This window comes from Diadema antillarum, unplaced genomic scaffold (assembly GCF_040938485.1).
Source record: "Diadema antillarum isolate AM-2024a unplaced genomic scaffold, OU_Dant_1.0 seq00000821_RagTag, whole genome shotgun sequence".
Classification (NCBI taxonomy): Eukaryota; Metazoa; Echinodermata; class Echinoidea; order Diadematoida; family Diadematidae; genus Diadema; species Diadema antillarum.
In genome coordinates, this window is record NW_027271698.1 from 502684 (window position 1) to 529923 (window position 27240).

Genomic DNA, 27240 nt, shown 5'->3' on the forward strand with positions numbered 1-27240 from the left:
ATGTAAAAATCTGAAAATCATCCGGAGGTCTCCTTTAAACTTTGCTGATGTACGTGTTCCACTAACATGTCTGCATTAATTCTCTCAGTCTACATACACAAATGATGGGTTTTATTTTCCGTACAGCAAGACAGTTTGAAATCAAATTAAGAACTGTTTGCATATATCAGTCTGAAGATTCATAGGTGCTTATATGCTGTATGAGACTCTTGGACTTGAACTCTTTGATAATTCATTTATCAAGTAATTCATGGCTGACATAAAATCAATTTGAAGTGACACTGATTCTTGATTGATTGACTGTTTATCAAGAGGCTGTCTACTCCAGATGTCAACCAGCTCTCCATAGAGCACTCAAAATGAAGAGTTACGTACAAATGACCACATGAAGTGCAGCTTCAATCAATGCCATAAGCACAGACAGTCATATCTCTGTACCTGTTATGATGTCATCATTGATCACATGTATCATGAATATTCATAACTATTCATGAACTAATGCCTGACCAGGGCCAGAAGGTTGTAGCCTACCTCAATTCCCACTCATTTTATTCATTTTCCCCACCCAATTTGTGTTTTCTTTCTTTCCACCCCAATTTATTCATTTTTAAAAATATTTGCTTGCCATTTGATATGCTATAGTGATCCATAACTTAGTGAACAGTGATCTGAAAATAAGCACAGTAAGTGAGTTACGGTTTGTTATCCCTATTTAAAGGTTTGTTATTCTGAAGGTCAGTTTAATTCAAAAATCAAAAAGATCCATTACTCTGAAGGTTTGCAGTTCGAATAGTGAAATACATTATTCTTAGGGTTCATTAATCTGAAAATGAAATAAGCTTCATAATTCCAAAGGTTTGTCGAATCCACACTTGAAAAAAGGTTAGTAATTCTGAAGGTTTGTTAATCTGAAAACAAAATTAAGTTCATGATTTCAAAGGTTGTTAGTATACACCTTCTTTTCTTTTTCGGATGAACAAACCTTATTTCATTTTCAGATTAATGAACCTTCAGAAAAATGAGCCATTTTTCATTTTGGAATAAAGAACCTTATTTCAGTTTTGGATAAACTAGACTTTAAGATAAACCTTATTCATTTTTGGAATTATGAAACATCAGAATAAAGAATCTTTAGAATAGTATCACAAATGTTTGCATTATCAAACCCTTTTTCATGTTCGGATTAATGACCATCTTGGTATATGGACTACATGTATACCTGTTTCCGAATGACAAATTTTATTTCATTTTCAGATAAACAAACCTTCAGAATAATAAACATTACACATTTAATGGAGTTTCTCCTCCCATGTATACATATATAAAATTGACAATTAAGTTTCCCTACCTTATTTGCCTAAGAGATGGTGCCTCAGTGTTTGAAATGAAAATAGATGTTAGTTTTGTTTTTTGTTTTTTTCAGGGAAGTTACAGCACTGATTGGTAACAAGAGCATTTGGCATATTATATGGAACACGTACTGGTGTTGAAATTCAATTCATATGTTTTCAACCCTGTTTAAAAAATTCATGACAACTGTGTTTGCTTGTGTGTGCTTATAATCAATGTGCCTGGTTATGCGCATGTATGCATGTTCATGTTTGTACATGTGTGCTGTAGGTGTGTGCATTCAGGGTGTGTCCGATGACTCTTTAATGTATAGATAGATCTTGCACCATTGTCGGAGTGCAGGAAGGCAACGTCTGAAAGGCGTCCCATAGGATGTCAAAATAGAATGTCCGCAGTGTAAACAGTGTGTTCTACAAATCTTCTCATATTGTCATGTCCCACCAACCCTGGAATGAGTCATTTCTTGTGTCTTGCTCTAAACACATTAAAAAGGGATGTATACACGTAGCCCCTGAATATGGCAAAACAGAAAAGTCTGCAACCTCCTTCTATTTTAAGTCTTTGAGTGCTGTTTAGAAGTACTGTAGAAGGACTTGGTGGGAAAGAAACTAACATGACAAAAGTGTGGTTTTCCAAACAGATGTTTTATGCATTTAAATCTGATGAGTTTGTAGGCATATTCAGTGGTTACAGTTTGTTGATTTGTGTATGTAAAGGCTTAATTTACCATTTGCAGATGAAACAAAAACCCAGCATTGGTGCTTTAAAATAGTTCTAAAATGTGAGTAAGGGATAGAAACAATGACTGTAAAAATTTGAATCAGTATGATCAATGTTACTATTGCTAAATATACAAAACGTGAACAATAGTTATGATAAAAATGTTTTCAGACTAAACCGTCTACAGTTATGGTTTACTGAGAAAAATGCTTATATCTCTTTATATTTTAGGCTTTATTGCAAAAATTTTATATGGTAGGATGTTTTGTGATACAACAAATCTACACATATGCATCAAATGTGATATCTTGAACATTTTCTAAAACACTGCTCCCAAAGGTAAACATGACCTTTAAGACAAAGAATATGCCGTAAAGATCATCAGAAATTGTTCCTTGGTGTTATAATATCCATATTATCATGTGTCTCAATGTCACTGAGATACATGCTGCCGTAAGAGTGTAATTGTATCATATTCCCTGTTGCATAGTGATCATGTAGTCCCTCGTGGTTAAAGAGGAATATTTACCCCCAAACATGAAATACTGTAAAACCGGAAATGTTTGCATGCATTTTAATTTCGCAAATTTCGCGAGAACCAAGATTCGTGAAATTAAAATGCATACAAAAGTTCTTGTTTACACTATATGCATTGAATGCCAGTAGCAATTCTCAAAAATTTCCTGTCGCTGAAATATCTTGTTCAGTGAATACAGAATTATCAGTTGAACACATCAGTGGAGTTGGGGGAAAGTCAGACGATCAACTTTATAAATTCATATTATGGTTAAATTCATGTGTCACCATAACTATCATAAGAAAGCTACAGCAATTTGTAATGTCACTATAGTAGAATGATATCAAGAAACTAAGAAGTAGTGAATACAAAGTGATGGAGTGCATTGTGGGTAAGGAAAAAGAAACACCACATAGACCGGGATGTGTGGCCTCAATATTATTTGATCTTATTTTATATAGTCTTGTTTATAAACATTACATTGAATCATAATGTCACAAGATGTTGTTTTGGGGGGTCACTCTTGAACAATTGATGAATATTGGCTCTACCAGGTATATTTAGAAAAAATTCATGCACTATTGCATACTCATTGATCTCAAGCAGGAAAATTGCTATGTTTCAGCTCACTTAGTATGTGCACCCTGAGGTGTGAAACTGCCACAGTATCTGCACCATTTTCAGAGCCAGTTTCTTTGTACCTTTAGCAGGCATCACATCTGTTGAATTTAATTGATATTAAGGAGCTTTAGATTTTGACGCGCAGACGTTTGAGACGACGAGTGCGCTGGATGTTCTACTCTCTCCTGCATCGTGTAGAAAAGTAGCTTTAGATTACGCTGGGACGCAACGTATAAAAAATAAAATTGCGCCCCCATATGATCGGTGCATGAAGTAGCTCTCTACGTCGCAAACTGTGCGGACGTAAAAATAGCCCAGTACGTGTTGTGAAACACTCAGGCGACGCAAGCTAAAAATAGATCGACTTGACGCGCGCTTCTGCGCATGCTCAGAACATGTTTTTTCCCTCTGAACGTCCGCGCGTCTAAAATCTAAAGCTCCCTAATTATACCATAAACTCATAAATGTTTTTAACCCGTTGACAAGTCCCAAGTATACTCGGGCAGGTGTCTGTGGGAAATGCATGTCGTAACAAAACCAGTCCATCCTTAAACGGGTTAAGATTATAGAATGAATTTGATAATTAAGCCAAAGTAAATCAAACCTCATGTAGTACTGTAAACGCAGACATTTTCGAGGTACATTAATTTTCGCTTGTTTCACACTACTTCTGGCAAGCGGGAATTCTAAAGCCTGCAAAAATATCTTCACAAATTTTTCTGCACATTGTGAATGGATTGACAATTGTGCGACATGAATTCAACAACCCGCAAATATGTTTTGGAGCCGTGTAGCGCGAAAAATTAATCATACGAAATATTGACATTTACAGTAATTATTTTGGTGAACACAGGTGTGTACCTAACCTTTGATACATGCAAACATCAAATGGCCCAAAAGAATTTATGGCAAGTACATACATGTATCATACACACTAGAGTGTTAATGAATACTCTCAGGGGCGGATCCACGAATTCTGTAAAGGGGGGGGGGGGGGGCGTGACTAATATTTCTGGTGCCACTTCTGGGTTTCATTTCATTTTTTTTCTTTTTATTTCTTTTGTTTTTAACGAAAAATAAAGGGGGGTGTGCGCTGGTTGCGCCCCCCTCTGGATCCGCTACTTACTCTTGAAGTTAGTACAGTGGATTGTTAGGTCTGGTCATCCCCAAACTAGCATGCACTATACAAGGCAATACATCACACCTCTAATTAGTGTTCAGGCGATGCAAATTGAATTGGCATCATCAATTACTGAGTAGGATGTGTCACATCATGGAACATGGTCACTGAGCACGGTGTTATGCCCCAGATCGAGCACTGCTATTATACCGCCATCGATAGGTAGTTAGCACATTTGCCGAGAAATGGTTTGCATTGTGCTTGACAGTGATGAGACAATTACCCACTGTTGTGAGGATGGGAAATTCTCATTCTATGCACCATGCCCCTCAATTAGTTCTCCTCCCTGATGTATTAGAGATATCATTAGTGTTTAACCCATTACCTTCCAGGAACTATATTTCTGTGATTTAGTGCTGTTTCATTCTAGTATAATGTTTTATTATATTTAATTGATGATGTTCATAAGGTAGAGTAAAAAAAAAATCATTTTTCATTTTAGCATTTTTGTCATTCATTGTCTATAATTGCTTAGTTCATTTCCCAAATTCAAATTGCTAAATTTTGTATCTGATTATTAAAGGACAAGTCCACCATCATATACATTTAAGGATTGAGAGAATGCAGCAATATTAGTAGAACACATCAGTGAAAGTTTGAGGAAAATTGGACAATCCGTTCAAAAGTTATGAATATTTTAAGTATCTGCACAGTCACTGCTGGAAGAGAAGACTACTACAGTGTATGATGTCACTTGCATACGACTATATAAAGAAAATAAAAAGAGAATTTCACAAAACTTTACTTTTTGATTAAAGTGCACATTTCTTCGACTTGCTACTGATGTATGTTAAGGGTAATATCATTCCCCCTGCCTTCTGAAAGAGAGAAGTCGAGTGTTCTTTTGTTGTGCGAGAAAAATGGAAATATGTTGAATTTTCTTTATTCTTTCTTTATATCGTTGTACTCATGTGACATCACAAGCTATAGCAGTCTTTTCAGCCAGCCGTGACTGAGCAGAAACTTCAAAAATTCATAACTTTTGAACGGATTGTCTGATTTTGCTCAAACTCTACTAATATTCTTCTACTAATATTGCTGCATTCACTCAACCCACATGTCTATGAAGGTGAACTTGTCCTTTAAATTGGCAATGCATTGTAAAAGATTGAATTTCAACTTCAGATTTTCATCTCGACAAATTTCTGTTCTGATTTTCCTTCTGATTTTGTGCAGGTCCTTAAAAAAAATTAACCAGCTTCATCTAATGTTGCCAATTTAATGATGACAAATGATGATTTCTGCAGCAAAATTCCCCAGGATTTGTATAGGTTGAATAAAGATTCATCCAGGAAAAGCATAGTGTTTTGAATGACAATGCAACGAAATAAGAACAAGAGAGTATAGCAACTTGAATAGACACTTCAAAGAATTTAAAGGGATAGTACAGTTTTGGTGGAGATGAGAATTGGGTTTTTAACTTTTTGCAAGATACCAAGAAAACACTTATGATATAGTACAGAACATGCCATTTTAAGAGGAATTCAAAGTTTATTTGACGAAAATCGGGTTTTGAATGACTGAAACATCCAAAAACAAAGTAAAACAAAGTGATCGTAATTAAGTGTGGGTCCCACACTTTATTAGAATCGCTCTTTTTGATATCTCATCCATTTCAAAACCAATTTTCATCAAATGAATGTTGAATTCCTCATAGAACTACATGCTCTTTCACATTTTATAAGAGGTTTCTCATTATCTCACCAAAAATGTTAGAAACTTGAAATTAGGTCTCAACCATAACTGTACAATCCCTTTAAAGGAAAATTTTGATCTTTTGAATGTCAATTATATCAGTGATGCAACCAATAACAAATGATTGTGAGAATAATGTATCAGTCATAGCTTTATGCCCTCTAAGAAAGTTATAACAAATGCAACTCCCCCAAATATTTGGAGCACCTTAGAGTTATAATATTGTTGGCCGGTGGTACATGCATTGTATTTATCCCAGATATGCCTATGGAGTGATTAGATAACACAATAAGATTGGTAGAGTTAATTGTGTGAATTCTGTATTTTCATTCATCACATAAACATTGAAAAGGAAAATAATCGTAAAACACATAATTGTTACATACAGAATACTTGGTATTACTCTCAGCAATCTACAAAAATCCACGTAGAATTAGAAAAATGGACAATAGTTGGGGCTTATTCACAAGTGATCATATCATCTATCATACCATTATGTCTTGATACCTCTTACAAAAGGTTCTTCCACTTTATATATAGATTGACCATGTTTAATATGTCTGAATTTTTCTGAAAGTATTGACTTCTGTTTCAGAAGATATGCCAAAAATATTGTTGTTTTTGTTGTCATTGAATAATTAAGGATTTTTCAAGGGAAATGTCAAATAAAGGAAATTTGATCAACTTATCAGGTGAGGAGTATAATTCACAAGAGGTGGCCATTCTAGTTAACACCTTGACAGACAATTGACCATTAAAAATTTTCTATTATCTTATTTCACTCATCATCCTGTGACCTTAAAAAGAAATCCACTCCAAAATTTTATCAATTCCAGAGAAAAAATTCCCTGCAGAACAGTGCTGAAATGATTAAGATCAAAGAAGAAATAAGGAAGTTCTGACATTTTGAAATTTCAAGTTTTTTTTTTTGGAAAATAGTTCTTGACCAACCAATATGAATATTGAAATCACCAAGTTGTTGATGTCATGCTATCACAATTTCTTATTCATTTCATATACAGAAATGACAAAAATCTCATATTTCAGCTGTCCAAATGTAAAACTTACCTTAAAACCACCCCTGAAAAAGGGGGGAAAATGTTATCTCTGATATACATGGTATGGGAATAAATATGCTTTTGCTTGTTTTAGCTGAAAATAGTAATTTTCTGAATTGCATGAAAAATTGTGAGGGAATGACATAGCTGATGACATCATCAACTTGCTCATTTGAATATTCATAAGGATGTTTCCAGTTCTGTTATTATTAGGAAAGGTCTGAATTACCTACTTGTATAATATACCAACTTATGAAAGGAATCTAATTTTCAGGGTTGCAAATAGGGACACACAAAACTTTATTAAAATCTCCAGAAGTCAACCGAATATTCCCACCACGCTGTGAACTGCTTCCTCTCGTAACCCTGGTGCCCGCAGACGGAGGCAATGTGCACGACTCTATATTTATCTCCCGTAATCTTCATGGCTGCAATTAGCTGTGTGGCAGTGAATCATGTTGCAAGTTTATTCTCAAATCAGACCAATGTGTACAATTTTTTTTTTCCCACAACCTTTTGCAAGCATTGAAGTTGCTGCATGCAGCCTACACTGGCCACTGTGTGATTTTGAGTGACGACAGAATGTGTATTGGTATTTTGGCAAGCTCTGTGATCATGGAACAATTGCACATGGTGAAGCACAGCATATTCTGACTCACAGTTTTCTTAGTTATTTCAGATAATGTACATTAGATTTCTCAAGTTTTTTATTTTCGCGAATTTCACAAGTTAGGTGCCATTCCCTAATTTAACAGCATGCAAAGTTATTGAGTCAGACCTTGATATGAATGTGATATGCACACATACATGTACATTTCTCCCTTCAGTATGTTACTCTGTGATTTTGAATTTAACCACTTGTGAAATTGTCATGAACTTCCATTTCATGAGAAATTCGACTCCCTAAATATATGGCATATATATCTATACAATAGTAAATGCTTTTGAGGATTCTGCATAATGAAGCAGAGCTGTAACCACACACACACATACAATGTACACACACAAACCATCGTGTTTGTAATTTTTTATTCAGTTGTTCAGCATTAAAACAATTTCCTCTGTTTAGACTTGATGTGTATCCATCCTTAATGATGGCTTCTTTCACATGCTATTAAAGAAGATGCCTTACATTACAAAGTATTTTGAGGGGGGGGGGGGTTTCTAAGGAAAAACAAAAAAATCAGTTGACATCATCCACATAACACATGGTAACAGTATTTGTGTGAGTGACTTTTTTTTACTCAATTTCATTTTTTTTCTTTATTAATCCTGCATGCAGTTTACTGGTTTTATAGAGAAACCCAGTATTGGAACTATGTTTGTAAACACACTCTCACACACATACACTGTATAATTCCTATACAGTGTATAAAATGTTGTATTTTGTTACTGCAATTTAACTCTTTATGTGCCACGTTCGCACGCCCTACTTGGTCAACGGCATGCCAAGTTCACATATTCTGCTCAAACGCACAAAATCTTGCCTTAACGTATCAATAAATCGCCAAATGTCACCGTACAATGAAAGCGTTGCTCACGATTCAGTTCCTGTCACATGTAGCTTGCATTTTATCAGGTAATTGACTATCAAGTTGTGTTCCTGATTGTATTTGCGAGTAAATTCTAAGTTTATGTCACGGTTTGTGTGCAAAAGTGGAAATGCCTGTACAATAATGTGATACAGCTACTGGTCATTTGACTGAAAAACAAACATGGATTTGTCATATAATTTACATGAAAACAAAGCTTGGCATTTTCTCTGCAACATTGCTCATTGCATGTCAAGGTTAACAAAAAATCTATAAAAGTTATTTAGATTTGAAAAACAGAATGTTTTACTAAAACATGACTACATTGGTGTCTCAGAATAACATGGCACACAGGGGGTTTTCACCATGGCACATAAAGAGTTAAACTACATAGAATCACAGAAGAATAGCCATTGGCTGAAATGAATGACCCATGGTGAAAAAAAAAATACATGTATACTCAAACTCAAACTCAAACATAGAGTGAGTGGCAAGATTTACTTTATGATAGTCTATTTTATGTTGCAACATTACCTGGGGCCATCTTCCTAGTCAAGCTCTGCTTATGAAGATTGTCCCCTGAATTTCAAGTAGTTTCTCAATTTTTTGTCAAAGTGTTTGCTCTGTTAATGTACCCTCAATATGACATCGCATTGTGTCTTTGCTTTGTATGTTTTTCCTACGATTGTATTACATGTACTGTATATTGGCACGTGAAATTCATGTGGACGCATTGTTTTCTGCGAGCTAGCTTTGTACAGATACGAACTCGAGTGTCCCACTATGCAAAAGACTGACAATCAATCTTTATTCTGGATGAAGGTATTGTATATCATCATCAACACTTTTTTTCACAATGGGACGCTCACTTCACTTCACTTAAAAGAAACCTGTACTGACATTTTCTACTTGTCTGATAATTCTAATCTACATTTTTTGACGCCTACAACTGGAAAGAGAGGATTCTACAACCCAGGATAAGCCTGTAATGATTTTTTGAAAAAAATGAAAACGAGCAAGCCAAGGAACGATCCACACAATTTGGCATACGTCACAGGTGCCAACCTCCAACTTTAGCAAAACGAACTACACATGTCAATTTACTGATGAAATCTCACACGAAGTACTGCAAAAACTGTTATTTAGTAAAATTGCAATATGGAGCTGAAATAAACATGTTAAACAATATTCATTAATTTTTAAAAGGAATCTCTTCAAAAGCTTTTTATTTAGATCAAATTTGTGGGGAATATTCCAGATATGCAAAATGAAATTGGCATCATGTCCGAACGTGCTGCCCATAGAAAACTGTGTGTAAGTAACGTTGCACTAACTAGTATGCATTGATGATGAGCGATAATGGTTCGACATCACAGTTCAAACTATCTAACGAAGATGAGGACTGAGTGATTCTTAAAATCTAAATCCAAAAAATAGTCAACGGCAATCACGGTTTACGCCTAGTTAGAAGAAAACGGCACTCAGTAGAGACGCTAGACTAGAACTAGGACTAACGTTAGGACTAGTGAGCAGTCAAGGACCGAGAAGATTCTACTCGCCCGCCCGTCGACAGCTGTACGTGCACAGCGCTATATAATAGGCACAGCGTACTAGTAAACGGTTTACTAAGTAGTATGCAATACTTACCCTTGCTGCCAGAACTTGAAGAAAGTCCAGACGAAAGTCCAGACTCCAAGGTCTAGCGTTGCCGCTAGATCTAGGCCCTTGTGCTGCAGGCCCTGTTGTTTCTGTGCTGAATTTTGCAGGTAAGGTATCTGCTTTATGGATTTTCAATGTTTTTGTAGTCGAGATAAATCTCATTGTGGTCGTATTAACACCAAGGACTAACTTAGATCTAGTTTTAGTACGACCCATGGCCCATACCTCGGAAGAGTGGCCTGACCACGTAGAAACAAACAGTGCCGCCGCTTCGCGATCCAAGCGCTGGTGTAGGCATAGTGCTAGAGTACTTCCGTATCCATGTAGATATCTCAAAATTCACTTAACCAAATTGCACCAAAATCACAAGAAATATTTTATGACTCATGTCCACTTGCTCACGCTAATTGGAACCAAATAGCAAGTCGGGAAGCGTAAGTGAAGTTGTCGACTTTCCTGTCGTCGCTAAAAACAATCTGCTCTGTAGAGACTGTACGACTAAACAAGAGTTATCGCGGCGTAGTAGCCCTACTTGCCTGCGCACGCACAGACTGAAGTTAGCCATCTAATATCATGAGACAAATCTTTCAAGTACTAGCAGCACCCGTGGAAATCCACGGGTCTGAGGGGCTTAATTTTTTTTTCTCATAATACGATTTTGCACATTTTTATTGAAGAAATAAAAAGAAAAGTCTTCTCATTCTTTCGTTAATTGTGCTGTCTTCTAAATGACCATCACCCTTCCCAGAAATTTTATAATACATTTTTGTAGTATATGCCAGGCGATCCGGTCCATTGGTAGGGATCATTCCCGCCACTACTTGCTTTTATTATAGAACTTGAGTTTCGAGGGGTTATTTGCACCCGTTGAAGTCCAACAGTTGTCTTGTTGCCCCTTAGACAGAAAGATCCGTCTGTCCGGAGGACTCTTTTATATTTTGCCATTAACGCTGTCCCCCGTAGACAGACGGAAGGTTGCAGTACCCATTGCTGTGTGGATGTTCTTAACCACTGTCTCTATGGAAAATTGGGTGAGGTACCTCACCCTTCTCGATTGCGTCTAATTCACGGCCCTAGGTCGGCAAATTTAAGCTTGTATGGTGAATTTATTTTTTTATGAATACGTTACACTCACCAGATTAATGAATAATCCAACATTTTAGGAGAATTTTCAACGTAAAACACAGCCTGTCGCGTCGTCACATTCAAACTGCAGAAACATACACTATGAATCTATTAGCCAATCACATGCGAGGTAGTTTCTACGTGTTTGTTTTACTAAAACACGTACCTCGCATGTGATTGGCTTAGCAATTGTTACAGATTCAAAATGGCGACTTACTGCTCGCGAACGGCGATGTTGCGATATCGATAAAATTTCTGCATTATAACCGAGGTTATGTGAGTATTTCGATTGCACAATGTGAGAAATTTATCCCAAATATTGCTGCATAATGTGTCATGTCATGTCATACTTGTTTGAATGTAAAAAAGCTGTCTGAAATTTGGTTTATCGTAACGTTTGATCTGTGCGCGACTGCTCCACACAGGAGCCGCAATCATTGACTTCGGTCTGTATACGGAGGGGATCCGTGAAGCCAGACGCAGTCTCCGCGGAACATTCCCCGACGGACAGATACAGACCGATCTTTCGGTCAAGTTGCCCCTCACCCCTCCCCCCCCTCACGCACACACACATTTCCACCTCCGCAGGGCAAAAAACAAAAACATTCAGGGAAAAATTACCAAAAACGCAAATGAGATTCCCCGAAAGTTCTGCCCACAGGTTGCTCCCGTCGAAACGGGAAGATATTAACACTATGACTTTGATTACCCCCTGCTCTTGCATCCACGCGGGCACCCGCGGGAATCCACGGCTGGTCTCAAGGCTTCGGTTTGTTTTGTGGTTTTTTTTTTTTTATGTTTCTTTTCCCCACGTTATGAGAGAAAAATAAGATATTTTCGTCTTCATAATTTTGCTCCCTCCTTTTTGTTTTTAATCACCAAAACTTGGCTTGATATATCATATTAATATAGAACTACATCTGCTTCAGATTGTACATTATCATAATTAATATTAGGCCTACAATTATTGCTCCTATTATTGTTATTATTATATCATTATTATTATTATTATCCTTATCATTATCATTATTATTATTATTATTATTATTATCATCATCATCATTGTTATTATTTGGGGAGGGGGAGATCATAGTCATCAGGTTTAATAGGCACCCGTGTGAGTAGGTTCTCACGACCTCGTATTTTTTTTCTTTAATATTTTTCCCATGTTATGGAAGAAAGAAGAATATATACATCACTGCATTCGTCTTCATTTGCTCCCTCTTTTTTTTTTGTCACCAAAACTTGGTTTGATAGACCATAGAACCACACATTCTATTTCCACTTGCAATTTTAAAAATAGGCGGTCGGCAAAGCGAGGTTTTCCTCTACGTCCGCTCATCTTATGAATATGTATGATTACAGCAGCTCTGCAGTAAACGAATGGACACAGCTGCGCGTGTAATCTGATATGTAAGGGTACGATCGGCAAATATATTTAGCCGCGTCCTAAACAGTCTGCGTACAATGACACCGGACTTGAGATCAAACGGCGAGCAAACTAAATGACGTACCTGAGCTGCATATAGTATTCTGCAGTTGTGCAAAATACAATTACATAACCAACGTTCGTTGTTTTCATTTGGGGACGCCAATAATGGCGAACTGTACGTAAATGCCCTTGTAGTCCATATCACGCACACACAGATTCGTGTAACCATCGTCAATACATTCAGTACACGTAACAGGCGGAGGCAAAGGTACATCACAGAACTATATACACACAGTGTAGAGTGTGTATAGAGTTCTGCGAGGTACATTGTGTGTGTGCGTGCGCGTCCGCCGGAAGATGTCAGAGATTTCGCTGCACCATCATCTTTAGTATCCCCCAGTGTCTCTGCAAGCTAAAAGATGGAAGATCGAGAAAGCAGGAGGCCAGCGCAGGTTCCGTGAATATTGAAACGCTCGGCTCTTTCGTCACGCACAAAAATGCATTATGCATATAGCTAATTAATTTTTCTTTTTCGTCCTCGACGTCGACACGGAGGCGGAGAGGGGACGAAACCCGCGCCATTCGATGTAGGATACTCTCCTGCGGCCGACGGCACCGGTCGCAACTACCCGGAGCCGACGGCTCGGGAGGAGATAGAGAAACCAGCAACGCCGAAATAAAACAGGAAATACATAAGGCCGCGACAACAACAACAACTTCGAGTATTATAGTATAGGAATCGGGAGCAAAGAATCAATTTAAAAATTATTTGAGTTAAGTTGAATGAAAAATATAGTTCGTAAATCACACTAATTGCCAAAATCATGACATTTTTTAGTTTAGTTCCCGCGCAAATTCCACGTTCGCACAGGACTAGTCGGCTAACTTCAGTTCTAGATTGTGCATGTCGCGTTTACCAAGATCTCTCGCGAAGAGTGAGTTTTTTTTTTTAGTGACAACTTGAAAATCGGCGTCAATATTGATACTTCTCGATTACCGATTTCGTTCAAACATAATACATTATTTTGAAATATGCTTTGACGTATATCCTGTAATTTTGGTGCGATTTGGTTCAGCGAAATTTGAGACAGCTGCATGGATAGGACAGTACACAAGTGCCGCCTGCTAGCTAAATTGGGCCTAAGCGTCGTCTGCTACTCGGCACGATTTAACGCACGCGTATGCGAGGGCTTGTAATCAGTGATATATTTGGCACCTGTGACATCACGACATCCGGGCTCGTCAGCTCATTAGCATAATTCTCGCCCAAAAATTTCCATTTTCAAAATGAAATTACGGACTAAATCGTTATGAAATTTTGAATCTGTTTGCACCGCTGGGTCTTTTAGAATTAAAAGAACAACATATAAAAAAATAAAAAACCGGTACAATGCCCTTTTAACAATTTCTTAACTTTTGAACAGATTGTCCAATTTTGTCAAACTTACTTGATGTGTTTTTCTACTATTTCTGCATTCATTGAATCCAAATATATGTTTGGCCAAATGTCTCTTTAAGGGTCTAAGATGTCACGTGGACAAAAGTTAACCCATTGAGAATGAGCCAATTTGGCTACAACATGCATTTCCCATAGACACCTGCCAGAGTATACTTGGGACTCGTCTGCAACGGGTTAAAATTCAAAGTCTTGAATGAGTAACCAGGTCTTTTATATCATAGCAGTGACATAAGATAGTCGAAGTTAGACCTACATCTGTTCATAGGAAACTCCATTGCGGATCTCTTTTCGTAGAAGGAACCCGCAGTGTGGTCATAGGGAATTAGGTGAGAGATTATCATCACGTTAATTGCACTTTTGTGACACCGGCGACTCCGATCCGCAGAGGGAGTGGGACTTGTTAGAATTACGTTTGTTCTGCACAGTGGAATGCGTGTTTGAGGTGAGGGTCCGAGATACTTTTCCCAGCATAAAAACCTACATGCTATGTGTAGACTGTGAGTCATGCTGACAGATAGAATTCTCCAAAGAACAGTCATGGCACCTTTTTCCTTTTTCTGTGTACATTTACATTGTATTATTTTTTGCCCCCTTGTTCCAACAACCGCCTTTTATTGCAACTTCCCTCTCCCTCATTCAAAGCTTTGTGATCTTGGAAAAACTTAAAGGACTCTTGCCTTAGCATCAGTGGCACATAAAATTTAAGGGCATTTTACCTGAACCAACAATTGATAGAGCTGTGTTAGCGCAAGAAAGTCCAAATCATTCAAATCTATGGGTATTTTGGGACTGGACAACTAGCCCTTCGAGGAGACACAGAATCTTTATGCCATACTCACTGGCACTCAGAGACTTTTTTTTTTGCAATTTTGTTACACTTGTTAAAATCAATCATTATCATCAATATTGTCTATCATTTTCCATAAACCCTAAAGCCATTTCAAAGGTAACCCATCATTTGTCTGACCTAGCACCAAAATTATTCCTAGTGTGAACAGAGTCACTGAAATAAGAGGTGAAATTAATCTCTTTTATTATACGTCACTTGACCCAGAAATGTTGAGTTCACACTTACAATGCCTCTTCCTCTGTTCTGTTACTTATTCTTTCTCGCAACATCCAGATACAATAACTGACGACCTATGGATACACTAAGCAGCATTACATCTAATTGAGTAACTCCTAGAGCTATACAAATCTTTCATCAGTTTTGATTTCTCACCAATTAATTCAGAACTGATACAACTTGGAAGTATACTAAATCAGAATACTTGTGCCAAATTTTGCTTGCTGATAAAACTTACACCAAATTAGGAGTTTTTGCCTGTGTTTGCCAGTGTTGAAGGCAGGTTATGGTAACCTTTAAGAGCTGCAGATGTGCCAAAATGCCCTTCAGCAAAATGACAAGTCAGTTCGGCAGAGAACACGGCCCCTCATAGCCTTCGGCAACTGTTAGTCTTGCAGTCTGCTTCTCTTGTGCCCCGCTGTCCCACGCATGCAGCCTGATATGGGTGTTTACGATTTGGGGAGATTTTGGTTGGCTTTAGCATTCTGTCAACATGTTGCCCAGAAGGATTAAAGTTCTTGCCATGGATTCATTCATTTCGGACATTTATAAAAAGATTTTCGCCAAATCCCCAAAATATTTATGGTCGATGTTTCCTGTCTTGCTTTAAGATGTATTAATAAAGTATAAAACGTATCAGAAAAGGTTTATAACAGGTAGTCAACATAATTTTTTGATGACAATATGACCAACTATGTTGTAGATGTAAGAGATATGATTACAGTTCAAACTTTTTGTGTGTGCTAGGTCGTGATTTACAATTTGTAAAAGTGTCAGTGATTGTAATAACCATCAGACTGTAGAATATTGATTAATTGGATGTCTTCACAGCATGGAAATATAAAAGTTGTAAATCTTGTAAAGATGGAATGATGTCTTAGTTTGAAGATTGTAAAACCCCAAACGTATAGGGATATATATGAATATATATTCATATTATTCCTATGTATTCCTAGGAGTACATGAATATATATTCCTACCATTCCTACATATTCCTAGGAATATTTGGAAATAATTCCAAAGTATACTGTTGTCAGCTACATGTCAAATCTTTAAATATGGTAAACATTTTTTTAAAGTAAAAATGAGAAGTATGCAATAATTCATTGGTATTGCCTTTTGTGCCTGTTGTAAAAAATGTTGTGTTGCTCATATCTGATGTTCAACATGCTGGCCTTGAAGTAATAATTTACCTCAGAAGAAAAGCATGGTTGTCAGCACAGAGCCTGAACACAGATAATAATGTTATTTTGAGCCAAATTTCTGATATCTTCCTGAGGCCTTGGATTTGCATGATAGGGGAGGGATATTTACGATTAGAGTAACTGCGTCAGTAAGCGGCCGTGCAGCCGTTCGCGGCAGGTACAACATACACGGTAATATACAGCTAAACACAGCATTGCACTGTTACATGCACACTACACATATACTAACACACTAGCAATCAACAAAAACCAACCGATATAATGGGCACGATCTCTGACGAAAGTGAAATTTTCTCACCTAAATGACAACATTTCGCATCCAAAATGAAATTTTCGGTACTTCTTAACATAACAGTTAAGAAACAATGGTCCAAGAAACTGGATTTTTTGTCGTTTTCTCGATGTTCATGGATTTTGAAAACATATCCTCACGTAAAATAGAATTTTCGCGAGCCGATGTGGGCCGCCATTTTTTTCGGAAAGTGGATGTTACCATCGAAAAAAAATGAGAAAAACACGAGAAAGACATCAACAACACCGCCAAAATTGCGATCTTGTTTGCGGCCAATGCATGTGCGCACGCTATTTTCTCGTGCTTTCGCAATGGGAATTGGCGCTTACGCAATGTTCGCGAGACATGTGAAGGCGTTCAGCTAAAGATCGCGGAGCACGCGCGTATTGCATAGGGATTGTACATCGTGCCGCAAGCAGAAATACTACGTCGCATATCGCCCTTATCGGCGAAAATTGTGCCGGGTTTTGCCCTGGTAAATCATGAAAACTGCGTTGGTCAATGGTAAATTTCTTTCATGAAAACAATTACGTTAATGAATAATCTTGTCTATGATATATGAAATGGTTGAAAATAATTTGCCTGATTTGTTTACAAGTTGGAAAAACCCTTAACAATGCTTAAACTGCCGCAAACGGGATATTTTACTCTATACATGTAACTTCAGTGGGCATTCTAGGGTCATGCTGAACTTTTGATATTGGGATGTTTTCTCTTCTTTATGTTAATTTCTTGATTTTTTAAGTTTGGTGACCCTATATGGTGGATATGTGTGAAATGTACTATCTTTCTCAATATTCAGGATTAGACTCACACCTTTTTTTTTTTTTTAGATTATTCACTTCCACTTTGAAATCTATACGGTATTTCTTTTTAACCCGTTGAGTCTATTTGCTACAACATGCATTTCCCATAGACACTGCCTGAGTATATTTGGGACTTGTCCTCAACGGGTGAAGAGTAATGCATGAAAGCTTTATATCATCCAACACTTTGAATTACTCTTAAAACTTTAGTTAAGGTTAAAATATGATCTAGAGGAATAAATAAATTTGCTTTGTGCTTGATCTGGTGATCAGCACTGAAAGCTTTAGATGCACAGGGTATAGGAGGTTAGATGCACAAACACAAAAGGTAAAATTCAGAACACTGTCTTTGCATATTATGTGAGAAATCATAAGTTTCACATTTTAAAACATTGTTAAACTGTGAAATGGTAGTTTGCTGTATCAGTCTTTTGAGCTTTTAACTGATCAAATTTCCCTTTTTTTGTGTGTTTTTTTTCCCTTCAGTTTTCAATCATACCAATCTGCTTTTTGTAAATGCCTGTGATTTTATCAGGCTTCATAGTTACAGGACAATTAATGTAACAAAGCTGCCAGTTTTAGTCAAATGTGGCCACTTTCTGGCAAGATAACTTTTCTAGTACCCATCTGGGGCCATCAAGTCAGTGAGCCACACTTATGATGCACCATTTTCATGGAAGATGTCTACCACGTGGATGATTTTCTAGAAGCATGTCATGCTTCAGAGGATGTGAAACACTTTATCTAAGAACGTGGTTGCCTCTGAGAATAAGATTTTTCATGGGCACCGTTTCCTTTGTGCCTGAAGAGACACTTCGCATAATGCAATGCAGCTGTAAGCATTTTTATTGTAAGAGATGGGGGTGGGGTGGGGATAAGAAAGATAGGAAGACGGAGAAAAGGAAAAATATTATGTGTGAATGGAACTCTGAAACACATGTTTTTCCATCTATTTTATTCTTCAGAGATTTAAGTGTGACTACGATATCACATACGGTACCATTTAAGAGTTTAAGATTCTGGCTTGAGATAATATTATGAGATGAAGTTGAGTACTGTATGCATTGGTGATAAAAAATTAGGATAGTCCAGTTAGCGTTAAAAGTGAAGTTCCAACATAATTCCCTGCTCTCTTCTGCAGCTAGAATCTTTATGCTTGTAGAAGATCATGGGACTTATGCAGGAGAAAATCTGTATCTTTGCCGTCAACTCTACACAGTAAATATCAGATTCAGGCTCATCTATCTGTTCAGCGCCTATTTTGTAGTTCAGAATTTTGCTTCCATATCATATTGTACTATATTTCTGAGTATAATACATACCAGAAAAACAAGAACTACATCTGTTTTTACCACTGCAGTCTTTTGCATCCCAGTATTAATGTCTATTAAGCCAGAAATATATTTTAGTGGAAAAAATAAACTTTTTTTATTTAGTGGTTGCTGTCAAGTTTTGAATATTGTTAATTTGAAGCATAAGTATCATGTCAGTGGATCATTGCTTATGTCTGCACCCTTTTCACTCGTGGAGGAAGAATGAACTGTTATGTCTTTATTCAACCTTGTGATAAGTATTATTTCTCAATGATATAAGAAGTCATTGATTTATTTTGTATGTTGAATATTTGTATGTTAAATATATATATTTGTTCTGAAAGTTAATTTGTGATAATCTTATTTTTTTTTTTACACAGTATGCTATGGAGGAATATCAACATCATCAAGTCAAGAGCAAAAAGCAACCGATTACAGAAAAGGTAAGATTCCAAATTTGTGTTTAATTTTGAAGTACATTTAAGCATTGTGTGGTGGTACATTTGTTTTAAGCATAAGATGAAGAATATGCTAATTGCAATGCTGCACACTGGCATCGGTCCGATGGTCCCTGACCAGTAAAAATCACTGTTGGACCAGTAACTTTTTCAGGAATGGACCAGTAAAAAATGGAAACACTGGGTACCTACTGGTCCGACACACAGGTTGGACCAGCAAAAAATGGGTTAGTGCACAGCCCTGCTACTTGAACAATGCATGTTTATGTCTAAGAGTGCAATTTTGGATAAGAAAGAATGAAAATTGAACAGTGATATTAGCGATTTTACTTGAGGATGTATATCCATTCATTCATACCATTAAAATTGAACAGTAAGCACCTGTGCACAATTAGTTTTAAAGGGAGGAGTTCACTTCATGACATAGGACACTTTGCAAAGGATAATACAACTCTTAACATTGTGCGGAATTCCCAATTTTGGTATTTCATAGAACTGGGCATTAATTGCCGTAGGATATTTTTCCTTGTATTGTATCCTGAGAAATGTATCCTGGTATCGGAACAAATTGATATTTGGAGGGGGACATAAGATATTTTCCAAAAGATAATGGACTGTGGGCTGAGATTCATTTGATACAGCATTTCGTACATTCCTTCCAAGAAAATGTTTCCCAGTATTAGCTAGTGCAAATTTAAGTTTAATGTCTCATATAACAAAGGCATAAAGACTGGACATCACAAGTTCTTCTATGATATGATAACACTCCTTTAATAGAACTTGGCCTTTATGGGTAAAAATGTGGACTGAAAAAAAGGGCTTTGACTTTACTCTTCTTACATATCTTAGAAATAGTAATCCACTATACCGCAGCTTGATAGGCTCGTGTAGAAATCTTGCTGCAGTTACCTGTTCATAGTTATATTTTCCAGAGTGAAAAGATGGAACATGAATAAGAATGAGGGAAAAGTTCACTTGCATTTTTATTTCATTGTAAAAATATTAAAATTAAAGTCTGAGTTGTATCTTACAATAGACCGGGAGATTCCACTTTAAAAAGGGGAAATCCAGTCCAAATTTAAGTTAGTCTGATAAGAAAGAGTAAAATATTATGAGTTCAGTGGTAAAATTTTGATCAAAATTGGGTAAAAGATAAGGAAGTTATTACATCGTGAAGTTTCACTAATTTTTCAAGAAACAGTTCTTGAATGGTCAATATGGGTATGGAAATGGCAAAGTGAGTATGTCATCCCCTCACAACTTGCCATATAGTATAATTTTGAAACTTCCAGTTTTTCATTCAAACACAATTATGCCCGAGGCTTAAATCCTCCTATATCTATCTGATCACTATTCTGAAGTTATTCAACCAGGAATGACATCGTGCATCAGAATTCAATGACAGAAACATTGCACTTTCATTGTTTTTTGTACACGATCAATGGAAAATTGTGAGGTTATGACATGGTTAGCTCACTCATTTGCATATTCATATCTACTGTACAAGAACTGTTTTGCAGAAATTAGCAAAACTTCAAAATGTCATAACTTCCTTATTTTTCATCCGATTTCAGTCAATTTTTTACTGTTGAACTCGTAAGATTTTTTTAAATTACACTAACTTATATTTGGACTGGATTTCCCCCGCCTGTAAAGTTTCTTATATAGTAGGCACAGAGTGGGTATGAACTCTAAATATTCATGTAATCCAGGAAGCCAAATGTTCCAACTATCAAAGCATAACATATTGGCATTATGTTGAGAACCTTGTTTATTTGCCATAAAAGTTAACTATGCAACCAGTAAATAAAATATGTTTTTGTAATTACTCTTTTGTCAAATGAAACTGACAAATAAAACTAAATGAATAGATGAATAAATACCCATAGTCATTGTAAGGTTTGAAAATAATGTGTGATTGCACAATTTTCTAAAACAGCTCAATTTTACAATTAGTACTAATCCTCACATCACACATACATGTGTCCATTGTTGTTACTACAGAAATGATGGTAGAAATATTCAATGTCTTTTGAGCCATGTCTGGCCAATCAAGGGGCAGATGTTGTTGTTGCTGTTGTTGTTGTCGTCATCGTTGTTGGTTATCGTTGTTGTTGTTGTTGTTGTTGTTGTTGTTGTTGTCTTCTTCATTGTTGTTGTTGATGTTGTTGACAATAGACAAATATTAGGACAATATTAGAAAGTGTGCATTGTGCAATGGGAAGCATGTATTGCATTACCTCTTCTCTGAAATTCAATTTTGTTTAGGCTGGATATTCCTCTACGTGATTGTCACATACTGTAAATTTTGATCTGAATGTTGGTGTTGATTACAAAGTACAATGTATGTTGCATGGCAGACTTGGAAGTGATCTAGATGCAAAACTGTTTGTAATGTACTTTATCAGTTGCTAGTGTAAAATACCCTATACATTACCTGAATAATACCTTTGGAAATAATAGAATCACCTGTCAATTGAATTACAGAGCTTGTGTTGTAGAGGTGAGGGGTTATTTATTTGTGTTTTGATTTTTGTTTCTACCTTTGCTGATGCGGATTCATACTTTTGCTTCCTTCCCCATAAAACAGAAAACCGCCTCCGATGCAGCCAGGTCCACCACAGACCCCACCTAGAGACTACTTCCCACAGAAAGGTAATTAACTCATTTCATCCCAAATCCTTCCCTTGCTCATAGCCAAAACACATTGGGGCCAAGATTAAGGGTTAACTTTTCTCATGCATTTGTAATGTCAGTGTTGGTCACAGTTTAGAATTATCCATGTTAGGACATTGGTAACTGTACACTTGGATGTGCTTTCTGTGTGTTGTTACTGTGCAGTACTATCAAAATGTGTTCCCTAAAATGTATAAACAAATCTCAAGGAAGCCTCAGATATATTCCCACAAAAATTTGTGAAGATAGAAGGATGGAAGTGAATTACGTGACTCTGTTGTGTCTTCTTACAAATTTTGCCTATAGATCTGTTCAGTGTGTCAGACACATTGCACTGGGATTCTTCCTGCTTGTTTTTCTGAGTAAAGCTCTTTGGAATATTAAAGGACAAGTTCACCTTCATAAACATAAGGATTGAGAGAATGTAGCAATATTAGTAGAACACATCATTGAAAGTTTGAGGAAAATCAGACAATCCGTTCAAAAGTTATGAATTTTTGAAGTTTTTGTGCAGTACCCGCTGGATGAGAAGACTACTGCAGTGTATGAATAACTTAGATGTCACATGCGTACAACAATATAAGGAAAATATAAAGAGAATTTCACAAAATTCCATCTTTTGAAAAAAATACAAATTCCCCTGACTCGTTACCGATAAATGTTATGGGTAATATTATTCCCCCTGCCTTTAGAAAGAGGCAAGTCAATTGCTCTTTTATTATGCGAAAAAAGTGAAAATATGTTGAATTTTCTTTTATATTTTCTTTATGCTGTTGTACGCATATGACTCACAAGCTGTAGTAGTCTCCTCATCCAGCGGTTCCAACACAAAAATTTAAAAAATTCATAACTTTTGCATCGATTGTCCAATTTTCCTCAAACTTTCACTGATGTGTTCTACTGATATTGTTGCATTTTCTCAATCCTTATGTTTATGAAGGTGAACTTGTCCTTTAATACTTCTATCACATTTAAAAGAGGCAGGTCGGAGAATGCTTTAATTGAAGTGAAACTGTAAATAGACCCTGGGATTCTACTCAGAATGGTTTACAGTTACGAGAACATGTCCTTTTTTGTTTTTTGTTTGTTTTTTCAAAATATGATGGATGTTATTTCTACTATGCTGCCTGCTTCTCAGTTCATTACTGATATGTTGCATGCTAACCAAACACTTTGTTTTTATCAGAAAAAAAAATGTAATGGGCAGAAAGATCATTGGTCAAAACTCCAGTCATGATAATCTCTTTATCTCTTTAATAAATGTGTTAATTTTGCTCATCTTGGAAAATATTTTGAAGCCTTCCAAGCACCACTTTATACAATGCTATCAATAATGTACATAAATATGTTAATACCCACTGGAAAAAAAGAATCAATCAATTAATTTTCAATATGGCATCTTGTAGCACAAGTGTATTGGTTGTTTTGTTTTTGAAAAGAAAAGGAGGACTTGTAGTGAATGGCATCACAGAATCAAATGGAACATTTTTTAGCAGAGACAAACAAACAAACAAACAAACAAATATAATAAAAAATCAAGGACTAATGTCTGGTTTCATATTCATTTCTGCATGTTCCTGTCTTTTTTTCATTCATTCATTCTTATGATGTGTTTGCCTGGTCAATAGACAGGCTTGAGCTGACATTACAGTTTGTACATAATATCTATGTTTGTTTTCTAAAAGGTCAAGAATATAGACACACAACACATTCTTTGACCCATCCATACACCTAAAGGGTGTGTACAGCTGTGGTTGAGGTGAGGATTTAGCTTTTAAAGTTTTGCGAGATATTCACACACCACTCTATGAGATGTCAAAGAGCATGCAATTCTAAGGGGTATCAAAAGTTTATTTGATGAAAATCAGTTTTGAAATGGCTGAGATAACCAAAAACAAGGTGAAACAAAGAGATCCTAATAAAAGGCGTGGCCTGTCGCCTTTTATTATTATCACTCTTTTGGATATCTCAGCCATTTGAAAACCAATTTTCATCAAATAAATGATGAATTCTTCTTAAAACTATATGGTCTTTCATATTTCATGAGAGGTCTCTCATTATCTCACTTAGGAATGTTCAAAACATGAATCCCCACCTCAACCAGTACTGTACAGTCCCTTTAACTGCAGAACCCAACTTCTTGCCATTTCTCATATCAAGTTTTTTGAACAGTTTTGATAAAAGGCAGTGAAAGTATTCTCCAATATTTTTTCATCCGGATTCAGGTATATTTGGGCTATGATTTGAATGTTGGTATTGTGATTTCCATATCAAAATCAAAGCATATCAGTCAGTCAAGCAAAGTGTTTAATTTTCAATTTAAGCTGATAAGTGATCCAGCATCCTATGAAAGCTTTAAAGAGACCTTCAGTGCCGTTAACATCTGATGATGCATGGCATGAATGAAACCATGTGAAAGCGCACACCTAACAGATTGGCACCAAAGAGCCCAGAATTTCCTCCATTTTGACAACTGATTGAATTTGACAGGCCACTGTTTGGTATCTGCAAATTCAATTATGGCTGGGAGGCAAGAACTGCTGTAAGAGTGCGTGAAGGAGGAAAAGGCACGTACGGATGGTGTGTTTGCAAACACAAGGGGAGCCGCATCGAAAGAGTCGTCTTCAAACGAGTCACGTGTCAAGTGATGTGAGGGACTCGTAAGTTTGTCTGTCAATCGCAACAGCCTGTCAAGGGAGGGCGCTGTCTATAAAGATAAATGAAAAGGAAATTACGGCAATTTCAACAAGTTTTTATGTCTGCTTTTCCTCCTACATCTTGGCGGTCTCGACAAAATGTATCAAAGTGGATATAATTCTAATTTTGACAAGAAAACAGAAGGTGACTGATATAACCACTGAATGATAGGAGAGTGCCGAAATAATTGAGCACATTGTTATAATAGTCAGTTTAACCCATTATCTCAATACAATGATCATGTTTGTTAAAGCCATGAAACTGTAAAAGGATTTGCAGTTGATTTGGCTGAACATGAAGAATATCAGATTTTTTCAAATATCGGAAATTCGATATTTGAAATTCCTTTGTCAATTCTAAGGTCTAGGGCTGTGTTGCCATAGTGCTTAAAATTGATATGTACTGTAGTATTTGAATCCTTTGATTTTCTCAAAACAGTAGCTGCATTCACATACATGATTGAATGATTTCTGCATTGTGATGCAAATACTGATTTTATTTGCTATTAAAGTAGTGTTCAATATGCATGCTTTGCAGGGCAAATTAGAGTTTAAAAAAAAAATCAACAGTGACCAGAATGTGACCTTTGGCATCCAAGTGAGCAAACCCACTGTGGCGAGTTGCATTATTGGATTTTGAAAAAGATTGATAAAATCCCCCATGCCATTCACACACTCTGCGCAAGCAAATTATCATGATACAAAATGTATATATATTTTTGTAAATCACATGGGACTGATTTTTGCATCATGATGTAGATCCCAATAATCAATGATTTCTTATCCCATGCACAAAAATGATTGTTTTTTGCATTGCATAGCAAAATGCAAAAAAAAAAAAAAAAAAAGTTTTAATTTTGGGTCTGTGTGAAAGTGGCATTATGTTTATGCTGTTTGACGGCAGGCCTCACTGTGCCATGTCTGTGGTAGGTTTGTGGACATTATATGGGGCAAATTAGAGCCATTTTTTTGGACCTTCACTCCTGGAATATAGATTGGGCAGAGTTCTTTTACATTGCTTGCTCTAACCATTTTATGAGCCTTGCTTTGATTGAAACGTTTCTGATTTGCACTGGAGGTCCTCCAGAAAGTATTAGCGCCAAGTTCGGGCGAAGTCTTGACACTTGATGTACCATCACAGCCCCTTTCAGTTTCCCAGGGCCCTATCGACTCCTGAAAGAAAAAAGAAATTGTAAGGTGTTTCATGAGAAATGGGTGACGCAATCGGTCCTGGACAAGCACTCAGAGGTCAAACAGAAGACACACGTAGGAACTTTTCTGCGGAACATGTGTTAGGAAGTGGCCTGTCTAATTTGATATCAATCACTGTGGAAACGGGCTACTGATGAAGGGGAAATACGGTGATGCTCATTACTTGACCCTTCCTGTTAGCCAGAGGGTGGACAGCCACGTATGTCGCCAAGAGCAGGCGGGGGTGTGTTGAACCCACTAATGTAAAAACGCCCACAAATGTAAAAACGCCCACAAATGTAAAAATACATCGCCCACAAATGTAAAAATCGCCCACAAATGTAAAAAACACCGCCCATTAATGTAAAAAATTTCAACCACAAATGTAAAAACGACAGCGCCCACAAATGTAAAAAACGCTCACTAATGTAGTAAAAAATTCAAACATCAACCACAAATGTAAAAATTTTTTACATTTGTGGTTGACGTATTTCTACTAAGTGGGCGTATTATACTAAGTGGGCGTTACTTAATTGCATGTATTCCGTGTACTGTGACCTGTCGAAGCCGATCCGTTTTCAGTTACGAGCGACATATGGGGACTGGAGCTCTAAAACTAAGCAAACTAAAGCCTAGCTCACACATTTGCGTTTCGAGCTTGCGTTCAGCTGCGTATTGCCCGAACGCAGTCTAACGCAGCCCAACGCAGCACTACGCAATGAAACGAGCTAATACGAGGTTAATACGCAGACTAACGCAGAGGCTTTGCGTTCTAGCTCGCTAGTTTGAAATATTTTCAAACATCCGCAACTGAACGCAAGATCAAAATTCATACGAGCTAAGACGAGGGACAACCAGCTAGTGCGAGCAAGGACGAGCAAGGGCGAGCGACAACGAGCTGCTTAACGCAGGCCAACACAGCTTTACTTTGAACTGCGTTTCACTGCGTATGGTTACGATACCTGCTCGCTTCACCTCGACTTACCTCGCTTTCGTTCGCGTTACCTCGCTTTACCTCGCATCACCTCACGCTACTCCTAGTACTCTGCTTGCATTAGCAAGAACCGTTGCAGATGTAACTCGCTTCATTGCGAATCTAGCTCGTCCGTCGCTCGCTCCCCCTCATTCATCCTCACCTTACCTCGTTCCTCCTCGATCCTGTTCGATGCTGCTCGCTTTAGCTCGCTAT

The 27240-nt window shown here is 37.0% G+C and overlaps 1 protein-coding gene across 1 annotated transcript in view; it reads left to right on the forward strand.

The window, feature by feature from the left end:
* Positions 1–27240, forward strand: part of LOC139739914 (uncharacterized) — a 189102-nt gene that overhangs the window by 91902 nt on the left and 69960 nt on the right. The window contains exons 4-5 of the mRNA XM_071650514.1: positions 19411–19473; positions 22079–22143. Coding sequence (XP_071506615.1) covers positions 19411–19473; positions 22079–22143 — 128 coding nt within the window. The remainder of the gene's footprint in view (positions 1–19410; positions 19474–22078; positions 22144–27240) is intronic.